The sequence below is a fragment of the Oncorhynchus mykiss genome, chromosome 32, assembly GCF_013265735.2.
Source record: "Oncorhynchus mykiss isolate Arlee chromosome 32, USDA_OmykA_1.1, whole genome shotgun sequence".
NCBI classification, from domain to species: Eukaryota; Metazoa; Chordata; class Actinopteri; order Salmoniformes; family Salmonidae; genus Oncorhynchus; species Oncorhynchus mykiss.
Window position 1 is genome coordinate 27,134,171 of NC_050572.1, and position 27,240 is coordinate 27,161,410.

General features: G+C 41.5%; 1 protein-coding gene across 1 annotated transcript in view; it reads left to right on the forward strand.

The window, feature by feature from the left end:
* Positions 1 to 6,851: 6,851 nt before the first annotated feature.
* Positions 6,852 to 27,240, forward strand: part of LOC110488194 (potassium channel subfamily K member 9-like) — a 42,265-nt gene continuing 21,876 nt past the window's right edge. The window contains exon 1 of the mRNA XM_021560301.2: positions 6,852 to 8,188. Within this exon, the coding sequence (XP_021415976.2) occupies positions 7,588 to 8,188 (601 nt within the window). The 5' untranslated portion in view covers positions 6,852 to 7,587. The remainder of the gene's footprint in view (positions 8,189 to 27,240) is intronic.

Sequence of the window (27,240 nt, forward strand, 5' to 3'; positions counted from 1 at the left end):
GAAGTTTGTGAGGGCCAAGACCAATTTCTTCAGCCTCCTGAGGTTGAAGAGACGCTGATGCTCCTTCTTCACCACACTGTCTGTGTGAAAGGACCATTTCAGGTTGTCAGTGATGCGCAGGCCCGAGGAACTTGATGCTTTTGACCCTCTCCCCTGCAGCCCTGAAAAGGTGGATGGGGGCGTGCTCTCTCTGCTGTCTCCTATAGTCCATGATCAGCTCCTTCGTTTTTGTTGATGTTGAGGGAGAGGTTTAGGACAGATAGTTGTGCTACCCATCAGTAACTTACAATAGAAAGCACTCTGGGCTAATTACACTGTAAAGGGAACTTCACTTAATAAACTTGGAGGTACTCATTGATCGTTTTCATGCCAGCAAGTCTCAAACGATGGTAGAAATAAACCAGGGGGTGGCCAGTCACTCTCTTCCTGGGGAGCAATGTGTTGGAGAAGGGCTAGATCAAACCCCTGCATACCCAGTATCTCTCCAGGAGGAGGGTTGGCCACCTGGCATAGACTAATAGCCATGACCCTTCTCAGAGAGGACTAAAGGTTTTGTTTTCCGATTAGGCATGGTTAAAATGAGCTAATGTGAGCCTTCCTTAGGGATGCGTTTTCCCTATGAACCCTTTGGGTCACCATAGTTACCCTAGTTGGCATAGACGAATGGCCCAAAGGGTTTAAAGGTCAAATGGGGAAATGAGGATGGAGTGTCTTAAATACCAGCTGTGAAGAGGAGGCCTTTGGGGTTATGACATCGTACCTGTGGTGGGGGAAGTAGAAGGCAGAGAACTGACAGTTGAGCATATTCAAGTATGCTATTGTAAAGTTCAAGGGGATTTTAAGTTCACACTTCCCTCAAGAGTCAAAAGACTAAATTATAGAGTCAGAGTCTATTGAAGGATTGGCACGACATGCCCTTGATTAGAGTGAGCGGGTTGGGTGCGTGCTGAGTTATGTCCTCCATACAAATAAAACTGACATCAGACCAGAGTATAGCAACAACAACAAAAATATGCCAAAACATTGACCCTGAGAATATGTAAAAACTGTGATCCTGTGTAGACCCTGAAGATCATTAATATTGAAAAGATTTCCACAGTTTTAAATCATATAAAGGTTTAGTCATCTATTTTGTTGGATAAAGAGGAGTTTGTGAGAGGCATGGGTCGATGGGCATATCTACCCCTTAGAATGATCAGTTCGCCATGTTAAAAGGCCATTAATTTATGCTGAAATGCAGAATTCTGCAATGTTGTAACAATAGTTGTGTTGTTCATTACACAATCGTGGCTATATAGACATATATCACATTGAATTACATTAAAGAACTGGAGGAATTGACACCTGAGGAATATTATCCTCAGATACGGTTCCTTTGAACACCCATCTCAATAGATAGATCCATTCTCTTAAAAAAGAGAGGCCGTTCAAAGTTATTAAACAGAGGTGCCTAGTTATTCTTCTTTTGTTGATATCAGGTAACGTGCAACCGAACCCTGGCCCTGATATGCAATGTCTCCAAACCCCCTCTGATTTTAAATCAAGATCTGGTGTTGGTATTTTTCATTTAAATGTTGTCAAAAATTGATGGGGTTAGGATTTGGGCTAAATCAACTGATGCTGATGAACTTGTGTTTTCTGAAACCTGGCTCAGCAAGTCTGTTTTTGATAAGAATATTTGTATAGGTGGTTACAATGTTTATCGCACTGATCGGGTTAAAAAAGGTAGGGGTGTGGCCATATATGTAAAATCTAAATTCCATGTAAGTGTGGCAAAGTCTGAAACTATTTGTAAACAGTTGGAATTTCTTGCTTTGAATATTGAGGTTTCAAAGGGCCTCTCTATAACTGTGATTGGCTGTTATAGACCCCCCTCTGACCTCTATGACTGTGATTGGCCGTTATAGACCCCCCTCTACTCTCTATGACTGTGATTGGCTGTTATAGACCCCCCCTCTGCTCTCAGTGATGCATTTTCTTCTTTGACGCACCTCATGTCTAAACTTCTTACAGTGAAATGATCTTGATTGGTGATCTCAACTGGTGTTGGTTAAAGCCGGTGTATGATGATTTTAAAATGTTTTGTAATTCTATGAATCTTACCCAGTTGATTAACTCACCCACTCGCCCAAATCTTAAATGCCCAGATAATTCTACCCTGATTGATTTGATATTGACAAATGTTCCACATAAATGTTCTGCGGTTGGTGTTTTTTGTAATGATTTAAGTGACCATTGTGCTGTTGTTGCTGTTAGAAATACTAAGGTTCCAAAGACAAACCCACGTTTTATTCGTAAGAGAAATTTGAAGTGTTTTAATGAGCAGGCTTTCTTTCATGATTTGTTTTATTTTGACTGGAGCAGATTGAGTTTATCCCTGATGTGGAAACTGCCTGGAAATTCTTTCATGATGGTTTTTCCCAAATAGTAAACAAACATGCCCCATTCTGCAGGTTCAGGGTTAAAGGGCGGGATAATCCATGGTTTTCTTCTGAGCTGTCTTGTATTATTCACGACCGTAATCTAGCCTGGGCTTAAGCAAGGAAATCATGTTCTGATGCTGATTGGCTTCTTTTTAGGCAGTTACGAAGCCAGTGTTATTTTCTTCTCAGGAAGGCCAAGTCTGAATATGTTATGTCTGTTACCACTGATAACCTGAATGACCATAGAGAGTTTTGGAAGGCTATTAAGTCTATGTCTGGTAACAGTAATGTTAATGAATTACCGTCATGTGTTTAGAAGGACTCTGTTACTATATATGACAAAACTGAAATGCTGAATTGTTTCAATGAGCACTTTGTATCATCTGGTAGGCTGTTTGATTCAGTGTCCTCTGTCTCTGCACAACCCTGTGTGGATGAACCAGTGAGAGCTTTTTGCCATTCTCAGTGCAGGTGGTACATAAAGCCCTGAAATCCTTAGATCAGAGAAAGCCTGCAGGTCCTGATCTTTTGGATCCCTGCTTTTTAAATCTGGCAGCTGATTTCATAGCTGAACCACTTACATCTCTGTTCAATCTAACCCTGGAATGTAATGAAATTCCAAAGATCTGGAAATCAGCATTTGTCCTACCACTTTTAAAAGGGGGAGATCCAACTCTTTTAAATAATTATAGGCCAATCTCAAAGCTGTCACCCCTGGTGAAAATACTTGAAACCCTTGTAAGTGAACAGCTTAAAGAGTTTTTATTTACTAACTCTATTTTATCAATGTACCAATCGGGCTTCAGGAAGAAGCATAACACAATTACAGCAGCCATGAAGGTTTTAAATGATGTCACTGAAGCCATTGACAAAAAACAGCACTGTGTCTCACTTTTTATTGATCTCTCTAAGGCTTTTAATACAGTTGATCATGCTATACTAAGGCAGAGATTGTCGAGTGTAGGTCTTTCGGAGCATGCAGTTGCATGGTTTGCTAACTATCTGTCTGATAGAACTCAGTACACTCAATTTGACGGGCTTATGTCTGTTAAATTGTCTGTCTTGAATTGTGTGCCCCAAGGCTCTGTACTTGGTCCTCTCTTATTCACTATTTATATAAATGATTTAGACAAAAATGTCCAAAATGCACAACTTCATTTTAATGCTGATGATACTGTTATTTACTGTTGTGCCTCGTCTCTTACAAAAGCTTTCCAGAACATGCAAACTGCTTTTTATACTGTTCAACATACCTTCTGTCAATTGAAGCTTATCCTCAATACTGACAAAACTAAACTAATGGTGTTTTCTAATGCAAGATATAGACCTCTGAACCTTTCACCTATTACCTCCTGTCAGTGCAAGGAGATTGAGGTTGTAACCTCATATAAATATCTTGGAATTTTAATTGATGACGGCCTCTCTTTTAAATTGCATATTTAACAACTTACAAAAAAATTGAAGCTGAAATTGGGATTTTATTTGAGGAATAAGGCCTGTTTTTCTTTTGAAGCCAGAAGGAGGCTAGTATCAGCTATATTCATAACTTTACTAGAGTATGGGGATATTTTATATATGAATGCTTCCGCTCAGTGTTTGAGATCAATTGACACTCTTTACCATGGCACTTTGAGATTTATTTTAAACTGCAAAACCCTTATGCACCACTGCACTTTGTATACCAGGGTTGGCTGGCCTTCTCTAGTCACTCGTAGGCTAAGTCACTGGTATACTTTTATTTACAAAACCATTTTGGGTTTACTACCTTTTAATTTGTGCATTTTTATTGTTCAGAAATGTGGTGGGTACTCTCTTCATTCGCTGGACTTTATCCTGCTAACTGTTCCAAATGTCCGAACTGAATTTGGTAAAAGGGCTTTTATGTACTCTGCACCATCGTCTTAGAACACCTTACAAAATACTTTTAAACTGGAAGAACTTGTCCCGATTGGTGTTTTTAAATCACTGATGAAGGATTTTGAGGCTGATTCCCTGACCTGTCAATGTTTTTAATTTGCTGTTTTATACTCTTGTGAATTCAATGGTTTTTACTGGATTACTTGTAGTTTTTCATGTTGCCTGTCTGTAATGTTTTTGTAATGACTTGGTGCTGCCTATCTTGGCCAGGGCGCTCTTGAAAAATAGGTTTTAATCTCAATGAGCCCTTCCTGGTTAAATAAAGGTTAAAAAAAAAAAAACATTTGTGTACTGCGTGCGACACAGTACTCCCCAGTCCTTCCAGTGCACATGCATGCGAGCCTGTAAACTAGCGCCATGGACAGCTGCTACTGGATACAGCGATTTAGCGTTTCATTGGTGCTGGGCTAGCCTGGCTAGCAGACTAGTCATTCAGTGCATTCGGAAACTATTCAGACCCCTTCACTTTTTCCACATTTTGTTACGTTACAGCCTTATTCTAAAATGGATTAAATTACTTTTTTCCCTCATCAATCTACACCAATACCACATAATGACAAAGCAAAAACAGTTTTGACATTAGTGCACATTTATTAAAAAGAAAAAACTGAAATATGTCATTTACATAAGTATTCAGACCCTTTACTCAGTACTTTGTTGAAGCATCTTTGGCAGTGATTACAGCCTCTAGTCTTCTTGATTATGACGCTACAAGCTTGGCACACCTGTATTAGGGGAGTTTCTCTCATTCTTCTCTGCAGATCCTCTCAAGCTCTGTCAGGTTGGATGGCTATGTGCTTAGGGTCATTGTCCTGTTGGAAGAAGAACTTTCACCCAAGTCTGAGGTCCTGAGCCCTCCGGAGCAGATTTTCATTGAGGATCTCTCTGTACTTTGTTCCGTTAATCTTTCTCTCAATCCTGACTAGTCTCCCAGTCCCTGCCACTGAAAAACATCCCCACTGCATGATGCTGCCACCTCCATGCTTCACCGTAGGGGTGGTGCCGGGTTTCTTCCAGACGTGATGCTTGGCATTCAGCCCAAAGAGTTCAATCTTGGTTTCATCAGACCAGATAATCTTGTTTCTCATGGTCTGAGAGTCCTTTAGGTGCCTTTTGACAAAATCCAAGTGGGCTGTCACGTGCCTTTTACTGAGGAGTGGCTTCTGTCTGTCCACTCAACCCATAAAAATGCCTGATTGGTGGAGTGCTGCAGAGCTGGTTGTCCTTCTGGAAGGTTCTCCCATCTCACAGAGGAACTCTGGAGCTCTGTCAGAGTGACCATTGGGTTCTTGGTCACCTCACTGACCAAGGCCCTTCTTCTCTGTATGCTCAGTTTGGCCAGGTAGCCAGCTCTAGGATGAGTCTTGGTGGTTCCAAACTTCTTCCATTTAAGAATTAATGAGGCCATTGTGTTCTTGGGGACCTTCAATGCTGCATCAAAGTTTTTGTACCCCTCCCCAGATCTGTGCCTGGACACAATCCTGTCTTGGAGCTCTACGGACAATTCCTTTGACCTCATGGCTTGGTTTTTGCTTTGACATGTACTGTCAACTGTGGGACCTTATATAGACAGGTGTGTGCCTTTCCAAATCATGTCCACATAATTGAATTTACCACAGGTGGACTCCAATCAAGTTGTAGAAACATCTCAAGGTTGATCAATGGAAACAGGATGCAACCTGAGCTCAATTTCGAGTCTCATAGCAAAGGGTCTGAATACTTATGTAAATAAGGTGTTTTGCTTTTTACTGAAATAAATTTGATAACATTTCTAAAAAACTATTTTCGCGTTGTCATTATGTGGCATTGTGTGTAGATTGACGAGAGAAAAAAGTATTTAATCAATTTTAGAATAAGGCTGTAACGTAACAAAAGTCCAGGTGTCTTAATACTTTCCGAAGGCACTGTATGTGAGTTGGTCATGTGTTTGGAAGTAATCTCGTGTTGATAATGAGTGGGAGTGGTCGCTGCAGGAGGGGTGTGAGGAGAAGGGGTGACCTGGTATTAAGAGATGCCCCTTGGGAGGAAGACGGCTTTAAGTAAACATGTTCAACAATTAGAATGTCTTAAAATAGAACGTCCTAAAATACAATAGATGGAGAATCAGATCTCAACGGTCTCTTAAATTAAATAGCCTGCCACACTTCTGACAGGAGATTCCACACACTCAGCATCCGTAGCCTGTGAGGACACGCAGTGTTCAGCTTCATCATCAAAGTGCTTCTCTCTCTCTAGCGTTAATTGATGGCCTCGAGTAACTTCTACTAACGAGGAAAACCCGAAACTTTTTCTAATTTAACTCCAGTTAATTGGAAGCCCGCGGAGAAATCAGCTCCGGCCTGGAGAGCACTTGGTGGGCGCAGCTGAGCCGGTAGTCACCACGCGCCTAACAAGAGACATGCATCAGGCTATACCGGTATTTCGGGTTTGCCTGCTCCGGGTTTTTAGAGAAGGTTATACAGTGACAATGCACGTTTGTCCTGAGGCAGAACCCCACGGCACTATTCTAAGAAGGGAACATTAGAAATTAAACCTGTAGTTAATGTAGATTTATTGATGACGAGTGTCCCTTCCAGTCACCGTTTTGGGATAGTTTTATCTTTACCATAATTTATGGCAATATGATCCGATATGAGGAAAGGAATCGGTAGTGAATAATTCCGCAATGGACAGGAATTACGCTGTGCACAGTGTTAGATCTTTGTTGAGTTTTGCCTGGGTTTAGATCCCCAGAGCGCGAATCAAGTGAGTGAGTATACTTTTTTTCTCTCGGATCCTGCGCTGTGTGTCCCTCTTCTCGTGTATCTTATCGAGGACTCAGCACAACACATTGTGAATCAAATGGAAATGACTTCTGGCGATGTCTTATATTTCTGAGCTGTATTTCTGGATTCCACACAGTCAATTGATTATGTACAAATGGGGGGGATGGTTCGTTGTTAAAAATAGCCTGACACTTAAGATGAGGTAGCGAGATGAACAGGTTGCTGCTTACTGAAACTTACTGGGAGCAAATGCGAAAATAGCCTATGCTTCACCCGCATCCAACCTCTGTTGGATCGGTTAATTTCTCTTTAAATCTTCCAGGAAGATTTGGACAGAAGAGCAAATACCGCATCAAGCATTTACAGATTCACAACAAAAATAATCGAACATTATTTTGCCATATGTGTTAAATTGAATTGGTAAAAAAAAACGTTGACTTTTCGATAAGAAGACAACAGAGGAATCTAGCAGCTGCTTGTTGATGGCACTACGCGCTTGGAGGACTTGGTTTGGGCAGGTTTTGCGCAGAGTGTCTAGGCTGCAGGGCTCGTGGTCCCGGCGATCGAGCAGTCTCCTGTGTCTCTCTGCGAACCCGGAGCAGGATTTTGGGACCTGTTACAGGGATCACACACATAGCAGTCTCCACTACTGCTCTTCTGTCCACCGCACCCACAGTCACCAACACGCGCCAGTCTGTCCCTCCTCTTTCAGCCGCTGCCAACGCTTTCCCGATTGCTGCGCAGCCTTCCCGGGGGATCGGAGGGGACATGAGCCCCTCACTCGCCGGTTCCTGGTGGTCATGAAGCGGCAGAACGTGCGGACCTTGTCCCTGATCATCTGCACGTTCACGTACCTGCTGGTCGGGGCCGCAGTGTTCGATGCCCTGGAGTCAGACTTCGAGATGCGGGAGAAAGAACAGCTGGAGGCAGAGGAGAAGCGTCTCCAAGGGAAATACAACATTAGCGAGGACGACTACCGCAAACTGGAGACCATCATTATGGAGGCCGAGCCCCACAGGGCCGGAGTTCAGTGGAAATTTGCGGGATCTTTTTACTTTGCCATCACAGTCATCACCACCATAGGTGAGTCTGCAGTCTACAGTCCATGGAGATTTAATTGCATACCAGCATTACGCGCAACCACTGTGTCAATATAATGTAATTCATGCGGAGATTTAAAGTGTAGTCTACAGCTTAATCACAGTCATGGGCCGTGGATGTTAGGTGGTTAGTAGGCTACAATTGAAATAGTTACTATATCACTTACAACACTATATAGCACAACGAATTAAAGTCAACACAGCATTATGCAGAGATGTGTTTCACTAAACTTAGTCCAGCAACAGGTAGTCTATACCCACTACCCGGTATTAACCCTTAAAACCTGTCCCTTATGCAACATCAATTGTTTTAGAAAAGTAGGTAAAATGTGGTTTTCGCTAAATAACTCCGGTATGTTAACAGGCGAAACCAAATGATGACGCAATAACAGTAAAATGCCACCTGTGTACAATGTTTCTGCACATCAACTTTATAGATCAGGAAACAAAAGGCATCACTACAATCAGTAGCAACAACATAATGTGTCTGTCTATCTAGATAAACTGACAATTTCCATTATAGATTTCAGCAGCTCATCAATTTAATGAGAAAAGATCAATAGCCTACACGAAAAGCAGTCCTCTAGGCTACTATGTATGCAACCATTCCCTCGAGTACCACAATGCACCATCAAAGTAGGAGTGGCCTACCACGCCACTGAGATAGGCTTGACCACATTTTTGGAAACCAAATAATGATAAGCCTACATGTACAGTGATTTCAACTGCACGACTGTTGCTGCATCTGCATTGGTTACCCCAGTAGACAACATGTTTTAATCCATGATTTAATGGCAGACCATGCAAGTGGTAGGTTACAAAATGCTGTGATTGATAACATGTCAACACTATCTAAAAAACTGTGGAGGCATCAATATGTTTACATTCACACTAAACACTCGACATTAAACTGATTATGGCAGAATGCCGAATATTGCATTAGGCATGTGCTGTGTGTAAACACCTTACTCTGCTTATCTTAATCAGTGTAAGGTCATAATCGAAGTAAGCATACACCGATTAAAACACCTGGTTTTCTGAGCAATCTTTCGAATTATTATGATGTGTAAACAGGTTAATTGACATCCCAGCGGTCAATTTGATCTGCGTATGTGCAAGCACCATTAAGTGAGTTAAGTGAGTTCGGAAAAGTATTAATCTTATAAGTAGTTTTCACATACAAACATTATATGTCTGAACTCAGAATCAAATAGTATTTGCAAAAATAACATGGTCACTGTGGTAGAACGTTTATATTGTTTGGCGATGTTCTGCAATTATCAAATGTCTCATCAGTAGCCTGCTTTCAGATGTGTCCATGTAAACAGGATTATTGGGGAAATCGTTATTTTTGCAAAGCATGTAAACGTTTTAAACAAACTATTATATTAACCTGACAGGCAATAATAATGGCATTATTGTGTGCATTGACGGGGAAGTAGCGGTGCTGAGGGTGCTGCAGCACTCCTTGAAAAAAAAAATACAAATTACCTTACTTAAAAAATAATAAAACAGTTATTTCACAAAAGTAGTGCGCTGGGCCTATACTAGTCCCCCCCCCCCCCCCCCCCCAAAAAAAACCTCCCATCTTCCTATGATTGTGTGCATGTAACCTTAACTGAAGTTCGTTCCATCAGCTGTTGCTGCAGCTTGAACATGAGCTGCGCTGCACATGGTGCTGAAAGGACAGCTCCTCTAGCTCTTGTGAGCTGCGCTGCACGTGGTGCTGAAAGGACAGCTCCTCTAGCTCCTGTGAGCGGCGCTGCACGTGGTGCTGAAAGGACAGCTCCTCTAGCTCCTGTGAGCTGCGCTGCCAACAACCACATCATGAGGGATGATCTGCAGCTGGCCATACACCAGCTGGCCATACATAATTATTCCAAGCAGGCCGAATAAAACGCCCATAACCCTTTCTTGGCCAAACGATCAGATCCTTGTCCTCCAACGAATCGTATCCTGAGGTATGTCCACTTTGATAGAAGAAAACAAACAAAAACAGATGTACAGTATATATGCTATAGGATATTCTTGTAGAAAATACCAACGGAGTCAACAGGCCTACAACTTTAGCACATATTCAGAGTAGCCTGGTGCCTTTAATGTTGGCATTTGCATGGCCTTTATTTAGCTTAGGGCCTCAATGAACATGCTAGTTTCTTGATTGAAGTGGTATTGCCAACATTACAGTGAAAGGTCTAGCTGGATTTGATCTCCGCCATAATATGGAAATATCTTTAAGCAAACAATCGTTTTTAAGGTGAATCAGCATTTCTATAAAACAAGACAAAATCATAATGGTCTTTGTGAAGGACCAGAAAAATACAGGCAGTAGATTAGAGAGCATTGTTTCTACACAGAGAGGAGGCACACAGCATTGTTTCTACACATAGAGTAGGCACACAACGTTGCACGCAATGTTTCTGTACTAAAGGTTCACATTTAGTACACTGGTAGGCCTACATGACTTCATGGACGTACAGAGACATTGATGTTAGAATAGACATATTTAACCTGTCGATCAGACCTGGGTAACATAGGGACCCGTAACAAGTTTAATAACACGAAGACATGAACCCTTTTTAGGCCTACATTACTCGAAAATTAAGAGTGAATGTTTTATTATTTGTTTTTGAAATATGTTGCTGTCTGATGTAAACCTCGCAAATACATTTTCTAAAAACATTTATTGAAAGGAGTAACTCCCCTCAATGTACTCGGAACATTTCATGACTCTAGGACCAAGAACATCTTCTCAAAATAGCATCTGAAGTTTCATAATTGTATTTTCGTTAATGGGGAAATATATACATTGTTTTCCAATTCCTGAAACGTTTCTGTTTTGGAGATAACAACCAACATTAATTTCCCCCAAGCAACTTCTGTTTAAACTGTATCAAAGACCAGAGTGCTGGCTTTAGACCTACATTAGGGAAAGGGGCATTTAACCCATCCCCTCTGAAGCAGAGAGGTGGGGGGGGGGGGGGGGGGGGGGGGGGACACCTTCTCCATAATGGACACCATCTACACATGATATTATTCAACACGGGCACATAACATAATGCACTAGGCATGTCTTCAGATGTGCCTAGCAACCCTTAAATGACTACTGGAGAGTGAACATGACCATAGTATGCTTCCATTGTATTGTGTATGTTACAGCAGCTGACAACACTAAAAGCACATGCATTTTAATGTATAATGTACTGTTCAGGTCTATTGGTTTATTTGTCCATTTGAATGTGAAACGATCCCTTTAGAGTTTGGCCATATTTACGTTGTTTGTTTGTCAGCTTATATAATTTAGGATACATGTTCAAAATCACAATTGAATTACAGCCTACAGTAGTGGATTTAATACCACTGTTTTCAGCAGTGACATATTGAGACTGCGCTTCCCCATGAGCTATAAGTGCTGAGGCCCTGAAAGAACAGCTCCTGGCATTATCACCTGGTTAACATGGTTTATGTTTGGCTGTAGATTTTCTCTGCTTGAGTTATAATGAGTTTACCTGCTCTGGCTCATATGTGCTTTCCTGGTTTCAACAGATGGTGAAGGGGTTAGGTGCCTGTTATGTTTGAATAATGCAGACATGTTTAAACATACATTCTCCCATGAATCAGATATTATTCCAATCTTGCTATAGCCTACACTGTATAACCATCATATCAAATTGTATTTTTCATATACATTGTAAACAGGTGTAGATTAACATTGAAATGTTTAATTACGGGCCCTTCCCAGCAATGGAGACGGAAAAATAAATAGAAATAATAGAAAAATAGATAAATATTAACACAAGGAAGAAATACACAATGAGTAACCATTGGCTATAGTCACGGGGTACCAGTACCGAGTCCATGTGCAGGGGTGCAAGGTGATTGAGGTAGATATGTACATATAGGTAGGGATAAAGTGACAATGCAACAGGATAGATAATAAACACTAACAGCAGCGGATGTGATGAGTCAAAAGAGTTAGTGCAAAAAGGGTCCGTGTAGATATTCCAAGTAGCTATTGGTTACCTATTTAACTACCTATTTAGCAGTCTTATGGCTTTTACCTACCTATTTAGCAGTCTTATGGCTTTTACCTACCTATTTAGCAGTCTTATGGCTTTTACCTACCTATTTAGCAGTCTTATGGCTTTTACCTACCTATTTAGCAGTCTTATGGCTTTTACCTACCTATTTAGCAGTCTTATGGCTTTTACCTACCTATTTAGCAGTCTTATGGCTTTTACCTACCTATTTAGCAGTCTTATGGCTTTTACCTACCTATTTAGCAGTCTTATGGCTTTTAACTACCTATTTAGCAGTCTTATGGCTTTTAACTACCTATTTAGCAGTCTTATGGCTTTTACCTACCTATTTAGCAGTCTTATGGCTTTTAACTACCTATTTAGCAGTCTTATGGCTTTTACCTACCTATTTAGCAGTCTTATGGCTTTTACCTACCTATTTAGCAGTCTTATGGCTTTTACCTACCTATTTAGCAGTCTTATGGCTTTTAACTACCTATTTAGCAGTCTTATGGCTTTTACCTACCTATTTAGCGGTCTTATGGCTTTTACCTACCTATTTAGCAGTCTTATGGCTTTTAACTACCTATTTAGCAGTCTTATGGCTTTTAACTACCTATTTAGCAGTCTTATGGCTTTTAACTACCTATTTAGCAGTCTTATGGCTTTTACCTACCTATTTAGCAGTCTTATGGCTTTTAACTACCTATTTAGCAGTCTTATGGCTTGGGGGTAGAAGCTGTTCAGGCTCCTGTTGGTTCCAGACTTGGTGCATCGGTACCGCTTGCTGTGTGGTAGCAGAGAGTTGGGTGGCTAGAGTTTTAGTACATGTGTAGGGCCTTCGTCTGACACCACCTGGTATAGAGGTCCTGGGTGTCAGGGAGCTCGGCCCAAGTGATGTACTGGGCCGTACGCACTACCCTCTGTAGCACCTTGGTGTCGGATGCCGAGCATTTGCCATACCATGTGTTGATGCAGCCAGTCGTGATGCTCTCAATGGTGCAGATCTATAACTTTTTTTTTAATCATGTGTGGACCATGATAATTCCTTAATGATGTGGACACATGAAACATGTGACACATTTATAACCTAAACGTCAGTGTTTAAATTTAAACACTAGGCATTTAGAATTGCCAATAGGTGTTCTCATCTTAACACAGGCATTTACAATGCGAGATGAAATATGACAGTCAACCTTTTCCAGTCAACTTCCAACCAGGAGAACCCCTAAATCTCCTAAGTGTTCAGATTTTAAACACTAGTGTGTACTTTCCCATAGTCCTGTTTAGAGTGCATTTGGTCATTATAAATAGATGCATTTTATTCAGATCAGTGTTAGGAATGTCTGTCACCTTACCTACATGTCAGCACAACTGAACAGGACATTTGATTCAAGAAATCTTTCAATCGCATGGTATTGTTGTTACTCGACTGTGCTGACTTCAAAGATGTGGGAGGGGCCCCGTTATCATATTTCCCAGCATGCCATTATCATATTTCCCAACATGCTTTGTTGCAGATTGATATTTAGAATAGTTTATTTTAATACTGTATCTGTGTCCTCATGCACATTGATTGATTCGTTGAGCGTATACTATACAGAGATAAATCACTTACATTTTTCTAAACTAATCAAATATTTTTTATTTTTTATTTTATTTAAATTTTACCCCATTTCCTCCCCAATTTCGTGGTATCCAATTGTTTACTGTGGTATCCAATTTCGTGGTATCCAATTGCTACTATCTTGTCTCATCGCTACAACTCCCGTACGGGCTCGGGAGAGACGAAGGTTGAAAGTCATGCGAGCCGCACAACCCAACCAAGCCGCACTGCTTCTTAACACAGCGCGCATCCAACCCGGAAGCCAGCCGCACCAATGTGTGGGAGGAAACACCGTGCACCTGGCAACCTTGGTTAGCGTGCACTGCGCCCGGCCACAGGAGTCGCTGGTGCGTGATGAGACAAGGATATCCCTACCGGCCAACCCCTCCATAACCCGGACGACGCGTCGTCCCACAGACCTCCCGGTCGCGGCCGGTTACAGAGCCTGTGCGCAAACGCAGAGTCTCTGGTGGCACAGCTGGTGCTGCAGTACAGCGCCCTTAACCACTGCACCCAGGAGGCCTCACTAATAAAATCTTTAAGGATGGTTGTTCCAGTTTAGATGGTTTAGGTAGTCTTGTTTATTAAGTCCTTCACCATAGCAGTCACTCTGAGTGCAAGTTGTGGGTTATAACATATTCAAATTGTTGGATATCCTCTCTCTAATCACTTCACAAACCAGCATATTGTGACTTGCAGGTCTGATGTGGCCCATGAGCCAGGATTTGTAGACCATAATGTCGAGGATAACTAGGCCATAACTAAAGGCCTCATTAAATATATAATATATGGTCATTAAAGGGTTTATTTTTAATTGAAATACATTCAATTAGGCAGTCACTTGAAGAAGGCTTCAGAAATATAATTTATTGAATGCAACAATCATGTCTGTGTCACTAATAAACACAGTCATGGGTGGGTCTCGCACATCTCGCACATTCCACACAAAAGACATGCTGGGAAATATGTAAATACTGCTTTACACCCTGTTAAAACAACACAGTGTTAAGTGTTGTATAAAGGTGTGCATGTGTTTAAAAAGTGTTACAACGAATAAACATGTTCTGGTGTTTACAATCTAAACACTGTGACGCGTTTTCTTTGACATTCTAAATGTGCGTTTAAAAAGTGTTACAGAAAAGTGTTCAGATTCTTAACACTTGGTTTTACAGTGTATCTAGAGAGGTAGGTATGGAAACTAATGATATACAATTGCTTTTACATGGTACGTACACTGTAAGAGATGCGTTCCATAAAGAAAGAGTTTATATGGATGTAAGCGACAATGTAGCCGTTTTGACAAACTGTTTGTTTTTTTCCATTTTCCAAAACGTTCTGAGTGTCCGTTACATCACGTTAAAGGTCCAGTGAAACCTGTTCAACACAGCCTGCTTTACAGAGGCTACAGAAAGCAGCTCCACTTACCGATGCATTATAAAGTATGTCACAACCCATGAGCCTTTCAGAAAGTACCGTATGTTTTCCTACAATCCAGAAGAAGTAGAAAATATTTCTGGGGATGCATTCCACCTTGTGGAATGGCGTGGAGAATGAAGGTAACATAGCCTACAAACACTCACATGCGCACAAGCAAGGCATGCAATTACATAGGCCTAGGTCATGATAATGATTGTGCATAGATAACGGTTTTAGTCATTTTATAGCATGTTGAGTCTTTTTATTTTGTTTCTACTCTAACCACCCTCGGGCCTGATTGGAACCCCTCCTGGGCTGGATCCGGCCCGCAGGCTGTTTGTTTGACACCCCTGCCTTAGGTGCAGACTGAGACATCCCATAGGAAAGTAAATGATATGAGGAGGACTGTGCCTCATGAAAACAGAGGTCAACAGTTTGAACACAACATCCTTTTCTTTTGTAAAACTTTTTTTTTTTACCGTCTGTAATGTAGTAAAGGACCCAGGCCAGTACAGTGAGATTACATGTACAGCCTATACTTTTATTATTGTACTAAGTGTTTCATCAGTGGATCAGCCCATGGCTATGTACGGCTGTAGAGTGTATTGATGGCTTGAGTCATAATGAGTCCACCTGACCTGGCTCATACTCAGCCCCTGGCTCATGCTTTTCTGGTTTCAACAGATGGGGAAGGGGTTAGTTGCCTGTTATGTTTGAATAACACTAACATGTTAAAAATATTCTCCAATGAATACATCTTGCTATAGCCGATCTACATAATAGTTATGGAAATTCAATTATACAGAGGTTATTGCACTGTAGGAGACACGTTCCAAATTCAGATAAAGAAACAAACTATTTGTTTTTCCATCAACACATTCAGCAGTAGGATGAGTCACTTGACTTGACACTAACGGCTTGCCATGTGAGGGGTTAAAAAACACTAACGGCTTGCCATGTGAGGGGTTAAAAAACACTAACGGCTTGCCATGTGAGGGGTTAAAAAACACTAACGGCTTGCCATGTGAGGGGTTAAAAAACACTAACGGCTTGCCATGTGAGGGGTTAAAAAACACTAACGGCTTGCCATGTGAGGGGTTAAAAAACACTAACGGCTTGCCATGTGAGGGGTTAAAAAACACTAACGGCTTGCCATGTGAGGGGTTAAAAAAACAACCTAAACACAAATGGTGAATGTTATGTACACAAGGCTGATAATGTTGGCTGTAGGTGTTAGTGCCGGCTGGATAGACATCAGAAGGGCAGAATGAACCTCGGGAACCTCTCAGTGCGCGTGCGTGCGCGTGCGCGTGTGCGTGTGCGTGTGCGTGTGTGTGTGTGTGTGCGTGTGCGTGCGTGTGCGTGTGTGTGCGTGTGTGTGTGTGTGTGCGTGTGCGTGTGCGTGCGTGTGCGTGCGTGTGCGTGTGTGTGCGTGTGTGTGTGTGTGTGTGTGCGCACAGCCTTTTCTTTGTTGAGTTGGCCCAAACTTAGCTCCAACTTGAGAAAAGGTAAGTCAACTTAAATTATGTTTGCTCAATTTGTCTCATATGTTAATTCAAATATAAATTATTATTTTGACATTTTACCAGCAACAAAAAAAGCTGTGGAACTAGTTACACACAGAAGTTCTCACCTGGGATTAGAACTCACAATCTCTTGAGCGCAGTATTCCATTCTTCCTCCCACACCACCATGTCTGTGTCAATGCCTGATTTCAATGGTATTGCGCTTTGCACTTCAAAGTAAATCTCAATAAAAACTATTTCATGTTTAAAAGTGATTAAGGAGTAACATTAAACAGAGTAATATGACCCAGTAACATTAGACAACTATACAGAACACCTACAATTGCTGAATTAAGTCAATCAAATCAATGATGAGAGAATAGTCATATTAAGTTTTAACACATTAACTGATAGAGACATGGTGGTGTAGCAGGAAGGTCGGGATGCCATAAACCGAGAGGTTTTGAGTTCAAATCCCAGGTGAAAACATGTTGAATACTAATTATTGTATGAATTAACACGCACAATGTAATCATGTATGTCAAATATGTAAGTTGAAAACACTATGTTAAAAGCACTGTGTGTGTAACTAGTTACACAGCCTTTTTTAGGTAACATGCCAACATGTTTTGGGGTTGAATTAACATATGAGACAAATTGAGCAAACACATAATTTTATGTTGACATAATTTTTGCCCACATTTTCTTAGGTTGGAGCTAAGTTTGGGCCAAAACCAAAACTGTGTGTGTGTGTGTGTGTGTGTGTGTGTGTGTGTGTGTGTGTGTGTGTGTGCATGCACAACATAGGTGAACAAAGAAAGTTGATACCCACAACTCTGGATACAGAACTGTCATACTGTCAAATTGATGTCGAGAAGTCATTCGAGAGAGAACAACAAAGGCTTTACTGTAGGAATCTGGCTCTGCTCATTGTGTGTAATAAAAACAAATCAGAAACTAGAATTATTCTCTGAACTTGACAACTTTAACTACAGTTGATATTCAAACCAAGTCATCATCACCATCATCATCATTATCACCATGGCCACCAACACTGCTAACTGCTAGTAATCTATAAATAGCTTGTGATCGTCCAGATTTAGAAGCTGAGGTGAGATGAGCGCATATGAGAACAGCTGTAGCTGAGTTAGAACTCTGGTTGTTGCCGTGGAGACGCTGCGTGCCATGTCGTCGTGGTGATTCTACTTCTGTTTGCAGGTCTAATTCACGTTTCCACTCTGTCCACATTGGCTTGGGGGTTGATTCCACTAATTCCTCTGACTAATTGCTCGGAAAGTGAAGACTTTTCTTGGCTCTGTACATCAGCGTGTGAAGAAAGACTGCATAGGCAAAGGGTGCTTTTGTAATGGATGTGGTTCCGATGGTGAACCACACTCTCATGACTAGTTCATCAGAGACCTAAAGGCCTTGCATTAGCTGCACAGAATACGTTTGAGTTTTACAGGCTAACACAGTCCTGTGGTGGGCAGAAAGTAGACCCAGACGTGAAAAGCCCAATGTCTTGCAGAACTGGGCTCTGACTTGCTGAGTCTGTCATGTACAGTTCAGGGAATACAGTACAGTGATGGAATAAGCACAGGTTGCTAAAGAGGCTGTGATGTAACACGTTATTACAGGCTTCATCCCAAATGACACCTTATTCTCTAGTTCCTGCGCTACGTCCACCAGGGCCCGTATGTATCCTGGGGTGGGAAAACACTTCTAGAGCTTTTCTCTGTAGTGATTTTGAGCCTGAGATTAAATCATGCCTTTGAATTGGTAATGGGGTACACTGGTGAAACGTGACATGGACACAGAGCATTAGTCACGAAGCACTATCTTCAAAAGGCACTAAATGCATTAGTCTAATAGGCCTTTTACATTTCTTTCCCACTAATTCAGAGCAAGAAACATGGCACTGCTCAATCAAAATTGAAAAAGCTGTTGATGTCTTACTGGATTACAGCTAAGTGTGAAAACAGTGTGTATAGATTGACATCATTCAAGGCTACAATATCTTTAAAGCGCTGATGACGCTGTGTGAGATGAAAAGCTCCCATTGCCTTGTGTGTGTGTGTGGATGTGTGTGTGCGTCTGTGTGTGTGTGTGTGTGTGTGTGTGTGTGTGTGTGTGTGTGTGTGTGTGTGTGTGTGTGTGTGTGTGTGTGGATGTGTGTGTGCGGATGTGTGTGTGTGTGTGTGTGTGTGTGTGTGTGTGTGCGTCTGCGTGTGTGTGTGTGTGTACACCTGAGCGTAGGACAGGTGCACTGACATTCCTATTGCTCTCAGAACAATAGCTTTCATGGGAGCCAGGAATAAGCTCTTTGAAGCGCTGTGTTGCTGTTGTGTGTCACGACTAGTTAGATTCTCCAATACAAACACTGCCCACGTCTTTCTACCATAACAACAACTACTGGACCTATAAAGGTCTGTTCTGTGTACAGTTGCTGCAATATACATGGGTTAAGCACTGTCAACACTATCAGCACAGTCTGATTCACTGTCAATTAACTACACTCTTAGAAAAAAGGGTTCCAAAAGGGTGATTTTGCTGTTCCCATAGGAGAACGCTTTTTGGTTCCAGGTAGAACGCTTTTTGGTTCCAAGTAGAACATGGAACCCACATGGTTCTACCTGGAACTGAAAGGGTTCTACCTGCAAACCAAAGGGGTTCTACTTGGAACAAAAAAGGGTTCTACCTGGAACCGAAAGGGGTTCACCTATGTGGACAGCTAAAGCACCCTTTTGGAACCCTTTTTTCTATTAGTGTAGTTGAATGACAGTGACTCAGACTGTGTTGATTTTCTTTCAAGGGTTCTCTTCTGGGGACAGATGAAGAACCCTTTAAGGTTCTAGATAGCACCTTTGTTTCTAAGAGCTATGTGGAGTTGACCTCAGCATAGCTGCGGGAAGTAGGGGTGCTGAGGGTGCTGCAGCAAAAGTAGTGCACTGGGCCTTTACTAGTCCTGTATTAGCGGACCGATATAGCCGTCTGTAGCACAGGGAAAATATAAATCATTACTTGTTTACCTTGGCCATATCTCTATAGACCCTATGCTGCTAATTTGTGCAGGAGAGAGGTGATGTGCCATATGTATGACTGATGGAGCTACACAGCACCAGCTGATTCTCTGGCTGCATCTGAAATGGCACCCTATTCCCTACATTGTATTGTGTAATACACCCTATTCCCTACATTGTATTGTGTAATACACCCTATTCCCTACATTGTATTGTGTAATACACCCTATTCCCTATCGGCCCTGGTTTAAAGTAGTGCACAATATAGGGAGCCGGGTGCCATTTCGGCCTCTATGTCTCATCTGTCTGGTCTGCCAGCGTGATGGTAGCATCTAGTGTGGAGAATGATGACAGTGGACACTCACTTTTCTGTCTGCTGCCAGTTGGACTGACAGCTCTCTGTAGCCAAAGGCACTTCACAGCTGGACTCTGTCCCTCCTTCCCTACTTAGCTGTCATTTCCTACAGCCACATCAGCTGGACCATAACGTTGACAGTGATTGTTTGGGATGTGTGTGTGTACTTTGTGTGTACGGTGTGTGTGTTTGTGTGTATATGGAAGGGTGTGTGTGCCTCAGGGGCTGTCATCTCCAACCACTGTTGACAAAGATCGTTTGGTGAAGAGTTCTGTCAATGGGGTAGTGTGGTCTTGACAGTGATTGTTGTTTGGTACTGTGTGTGTGTGTGTGTGTGTGTGTGTGTGTGTGTGTGTGTGTGTGTGTGTGTGTGTCTGTGCGCGTGGTGTGTGTGTGTGTGTGTGGTTCTGCAAATGGGGTTGTGGTAGCACATTCTTGGTGGGGTGAGGTGTGTGTTTGTGTGTGGTCTTGACAGCAATTGTTTGGAGATTTTGTTTAGACGATATTGGTTACTTTGAGGACTAGAAAGTTCCCAGAGACTCCTGGGCCCGTATCCACAAAGCATCTCAGAAAAGGTCTCAGGAATCCTGTTAAAACCTGAGTGTACAAAACATTAGGAACACCTGCTCTTTCCATGACATAGACTGACCAGGTGAATCTAGGTGAAAGCTATGATCCCTTATTGTTGTCACTTGTTAAATCCACTTCAATCAGTGTAGATGAAGGGGAGGAGACAGGTTAAAGAAGGATTTTTAAGGTTTGAGACAATTGAGACATGGATTGTGTATGTGTGACATTCAGAGGGTGAATGGGCAAGACAAAACATTGAAGTGCCTTTGAGTGGGGTATGGTAGTAGATGTCCGGTGCAACGGTTTGTGTCAAGAACTGCAAAGCTGCTGGGTTTACATTCTCAACAGTTTCCCGTGTGTATCAAGAATGGTCCACCACCCAAAGGACATCCAGTCAACTTGAACACAACTGCAGGAAGCATTGGAGTCAACATGGGCCAGCATCCCTGTGGAACACTTTCGACACCTTGTAGAGTCGATGCCTCAATGAACTTAGGCTGTTCTGAGGGGGAAAAAAGGGGGAAACTCACATCTTTGAGATGGCATTTCTGACCAAAAACACATTTTGCACATTTTTACGTTCAAACGGCTCTCCTGTGAAGTCGTGACTTGCAACATGCGCTTAGTTTCCTGAAACGGGTCACAAGTAGAGTCCATGCCCCAACGATTTGAGTCTGTTTTGAGGGTTAAAGGGTGGGTGAAACTCAACATTAGGACGTTGTTCTTAACACATTCACCATTCCCGTTTAACAACTTTAAATCGCTCTGACACAGTCACTCGCTGATAATGTTGCATAAAATGTTTGAAAGGTCTATCATTTTATCGACTACAATCAATGTTATCATAGTCCCTAGACGTCTTTACTTCAGGCATTTTTTAAGGTGTTGTTGCCCTCCAAAGGGATAACTTGAAATAACATGATGTAGGTTAATTATATAATCCAAAGAGAAATATGTGATTATTTATTAGCCTATGTGGTTATAAGCATGATCATGTAGGCATATCATGTGGAATAGGGCTCATGTATTGATGAATAGACATTTCTAAAACATTCTTTCAACAACTCCAAAGCAATTGCATGTAGAGCGTGAACCACTGACTGCATTCTCTATTATCAAGATACCTGCTGGTAACTCAGCTCATGAGGTGTCCTAAATATCTGTCGACTAGGTGGGACTCTTATGACTAAAGAGGCTTCATGCATAGCTTTTATTTTTACCTGTAAGAGTAGGAGTAAAATGTCTCTATTCTCAGCACTTAACACACATTTTCTAGTCTGAGATGCTTTGTGGATATGTCCCCTGGTCTTAAGAGCCTTCAGTGTAATGTTCACATGGTGAGGATGCTCTTGAAACTCACAGTGGGCTGCACAGTGTGTTGCGTGTTTCATCAAACTCATTTTTCATGTTCTATTCATTTAAGTATCACCCCCTATGTTCAAAGAGCAGCTTGCATCGAACATCTATTACCAAAGGAGAGCTCCTCCTGTGTTTCACTTTGTGCTGAGTTTACAGCAGATATAGTTATCTTCATCACTGTCTGCGAAATAGAGGTTGTGAAGAAAGTGTAGCAAAATGGCTACTGCCCGTACAGACATTTTCTTCTGAAAACAGGAGGTATCTAGAGTACCTGTGTGGGGAGTTTCTTGTACTTTTTACATGTAATATTCTCCAATGTATTTTCAATCACATACTTTCAGTATGCGCTAGTGTTGGGCTAGGTACTGGCATTACTTTTTGGTGAGGGGTTAGCTTTTAGGCTTTGTTCTATCCAATCCAACCAGTGACTTTGTTGCAACAAGCCCCAAAACACCTTGTCATTCTGCATACTGTGGTGTGATAGGGGTGATTGGGCTCTTATACAGCTTATTTTGCATTGTATTTCTATTTTCTATAATAAATATATTGTTTAGGCCACAAAATAGTTAAATGGACAAAGTATGGATTTTTTTTTATTTTTACAGCTGTTCATCAAAACACACTTCAAATCACTAGAAGTACTTTTGCTGATTCAAATGGACATTTATCATTGCACATTTGTTAATATGTATATATTATTATTTATATTAGTATTTTTATTATTACACATTTTTATTGTTTGTTTTGTTTTATTACACTTTGCATATTTCTGGTCTGCTGTAATTCTTCGTCATTCTGCATCATTAATTAATGTCAGATGAGAGTCATTACGTTCATTAGGTTCTCCAGCCCTAGTTTTAAACTGTGAAAGTCACACTATAATTTGATAGCTTATTTCCTGGTTCGCATGTTCATACAGTGCCTTGCAGAAGTATTCAAACCCCTAAGATCTTTTCACATTATTGTGCTACAAAGTGGGATTCAAATGGATTTAATAATCATTTTTTTGTCAATAATCTACAAAGAACACTTTGTAATGTCAAAGTGAAAGATTTTTGTTGTTCTGTGTTGGATAAATCATAACTAGGCAAGCCTAAATTAGTTCAGGAGTAAAATTTGGCTTATGTCAAATGACATAATAAGTTACATGGACTCACACTGTGTAATAGGCGTTGGCATGATTTCTTTATAACTAACCCTTCCTCTGTCCCCCATACATAAAACATCTGTAAGGTCCCTCAGTCAAGAATTGAATTTCAAGCACAGATTCAACCACAAAGACCTGAGAGCTTTTCAAATGTTTCATAAACAAGGGAAGTGATTGGTAGATGGGTAACAATAACACATCCGACGTTGAGTATCTCTTTAAGTATGGTCAAGTTAATAATTATGCTGTGGATTATGTATTAAACCACCCGTACACATCTAAAATACAGTCGTCCTTCTGAACTGAGCTGCGGGACTGGAATGAAGGAAAATGAAAGGGAAAGGGGGAGACCTAGTCAGTTATTCAACTGAACGTATTCAACTGAAATGTGTCTCCCGCATTTAACCCACCCCCTCTGAATCAGAGAGGTGCGTGGGGGCTGCCTTAACCGACATCCACGTCTTCGTGCCCGGGGAACAGTGGGAAACTGCTCAGGGATGTTACCATGAGGCCATTGGTGATTTTAAAACAGCTACAGATCCAACAGAGGATGGGTCAACAACATTGCATTGACTCCACAATAATGACCTAAACGACAGAGTGAAAAGAAGACCTGTCACGGCCGTCAAAGGAAGTAGACCAAAGCCCAGGGTGGTGAGCGTACATATTCCTTTTATTTTGAATGACTACGACAAAACCATACAAAAACGACCGTGAAGCTTAAGTGCTATGTGCCACAAACAAAGTTAACTTCCCACACTGAAAGGAGGGAAAAAGGGCTACCTAAGTATGGTTCCCTATCAGAGACAACGATAGACAGCTGTCCCTGATTGAGAACCATACCCGGCCAAAACATAGAAATACAAAATCATAAAGAACAAAACATAGAATGCCCACCCCAAATCACACCCTGACCAAACAAAATAGAGACATTAAAAGGCTCTCTAAGGTCAGGGCGTGACAAGACCACAAATATACAGAATACAAATATTCCAAAACATAATTGTTGTATGCAACAAGACAATAAAGTAATACTGTAACAACAACAAAAAACACAGCAAAGGAATACACTTTTTTTGCCTAAATGCAAAGCCTTATGTTTGGGGAGAATCCAACAACACATCACTGAGTAATTGCCTCCTTATTTTCAAGCACGGTGGTGGCTGCATCATGTTATGGGTATGCTTGACTTGTATAATAAATAAATAAATAAAAATAAATGGGATGGAACTAAGCACAGGCAAAATCCTAGAGAAAAACCTTCTTCAGTCTGCTTTACACCAGTGACTGGGAGAGGAATTCACCTTTCAGCAGGAGAATAACCTACAACACAAGGCCAAATCTACACTGAAGTTGCTTACCAAGAAGACAGTTCCTGAGTGTCCAAGTTACAGTTGACTTAAATCTGCTTGAAAATCTATGGCAAGAGCTTGAAAATAATAATGGGAAAATATTGCACAATCTACATGTGCAAAGTTCTTATTGACTTACCTAAGAAGACTCACAGCTGTAATCAATGCCATACGTGTTTCTAACATGTATTGACTCAGAGAGCTGAATACTTACACAATTACTTTATTTTAGTAATTTTTTTATTTTGATTAATCTTTTAAAAAAAATGTTTGAATTTTTCTTCCACTTTGACATTACAGAGTATTCTGTGTAGATTGTTGACAAAAATGGCAATTCAATTCATTTGAATCCCACTTTGTAACACAATAAAATGTGACGAAATGCAAGGGGTGTGAATACTTTTGCAAGGCAATGTATATCAAACGTTAAATATGTTTTAAGGCATAATGCAATATTTAAAGTGCATAAATCAATATAGTAAACATGACGACTTATTTTTTATGCATTATTAATATCAGTACCCCTTTAACGCCAGTTATGCAACAGTTTTGAAATATTCCTGCTTATTTGAATGTATTTTTTATAAGTATGGTTGGATAAGTACAAGATTATGTATTTAATGGCATTTGATGTGTTATTTTAATATGAAGGTTTCAAGGCTAGGGTTGTTAGGGAATAAGATGAATTCATTAAATATATTTTTTCAATGTTGTTCCTACTCGTTGTTCATACATCTCAGTACCGGTCCAGATGCTTTAAAGTGTTGGTTTACGTGCCAGGAGATAACACCTAACACAAGCCAAAAGGTACACTTGTTTTCCCCAACACTTGAGTTCAAGTGTTAAATCACTGTCTTTAACCAGAGAGAAACCAGAGACAGCAGGGGGTGATTGGATGGAGAGGAATCCTGCAATACTCTACCTTCTATTCATTATCATCATCGTTACTGAGCAAACATGTTCCCACAGAACTTTCTCTGAACTGGAATATTACAGATCTTTACATAGCAGTCTGATCTGGGGGTTGGGGTAGCCTGGCCCGTGGGTGTGGCTGCATTAAGAGCTGTGACATTTAGCCCATTAGGTCCAGTCCTGAGCCTCCAGTCCTCCCGTGCTCTGTGCCCCCGACCCACCTAAGCATTGCTCCTCTTCTGGTTCCGAGTAGGCTATTGAGCCATGAAGTTAATTCCCCTGGTCCACTCTGACCACCCCACCTCATCGGGTGAGCCAGCAGCAGACCACAACAATGCCTAACAGCTAGGTCTCAGCTCACTACCTTCTGCTTCTCAAGCATTCCTCTCCTAAAATGTGTATGTGGTGTCTCATGTCCATGTTGTTTACCCAACATGTGTTGATGTTGTCACTACTTTTGCTCTGTGTTGCCTCCTATATGGTTTATCTATGTGATGGGAGGACTCAAGTAGTTATGCTATCCTATCCATGCCTTATCTCTGGAGCTGCAGGTAGCCTAGTGGTTAGGTGTGGGCCAGTAACCAAATGGTTGCCGGTTCAAATCTCTGAGCTGACTGGGTGAAAAATCTGTCAATGTGGCCTTGAGCAAGGCACTTAACCCTAATTGCTCCTGGGCTGCCATCAATAATGGCTGATTCCTGGCTCTGACCCTGCTTTCCAAGGGTGTCTCAGGGGAGTGGGCTATGTAAAAAAAAAAAAAAAAATGTCCAATTCACATGTGTGAAATAGGACGAATGTAAGCACTCACTTAATGACCTTTTCTGTTCATTAATAGGCAGTAGTTTGGTACAGCAGTTTGCCTTGTAAAAGCAGACTGGCCTACCACAACCACATTAGACGTTCTCCCCAGAGACATGGTGGTGGGAACAGTGAAATCAGCTCTACCAGTCGCCACAGAAGGAACTGCTCTGGCGGTTTAAAGCATGCTGTGCTCTACAAGTGGTGTCTGTGATTCTAAACGGTGTGTCCCGAGAGGCTGGAAAACAATAGAGCCACAGTAGTAGAAGAGAGCACACACACACACACACACACACACACACACGGAAGGGCTGCAGTACAGTGGATTTTCATGGCTTGCATAGCCCAATAAACCCCAGAGTTGATCAACACTGTGCTCACAGCTCCCCCTGCAGTTCACAGCAGGGAATGGCATCGCTTGTGTGTGTGTGAGTGTGAGTGTGTGTTTGTATGTCACTGTGCAAAAAGCTGAACTATAAATAGCCCTATGTGAACAGTGATAGTCACAACATCCAGAAGTGTGAGGTAACGGGCAGTAGCGTAGAATGTGAGCAGTAGCTTAGAATTAGACCCTGTGTGTGCAGCGTGAGCACGAATACCTACTATTAGAAGCGTCTGTATGCGAAAGATGTTCCCTGTTATACGTTCCAGCTTCTTGAAAAATGTGCGACTTATTACTTACAATTAAGTTGAACCAAATTCTCAGCTTCTCTCTCAGGCTAATACCGACAGAATGATCCATGCTTTTATTGAAAACAGGCTTGACCTCTGTAATGCTCTCCTGTCTGGTCGACCCCAGAAAGCCAACTGCAAAACATTCAGAATGCTGCAGCACCGGTACTGACCAAGACCAGACACATTACACCGGTTTTAAAGTCTCTGCCCGGGCTGCCTGTGAGTTTTAGACGACATTTTAAGATTCTTCTGTTGGTTTTTAAATCAGTCCACAATCATGCACCCCGATACATGTCAGACA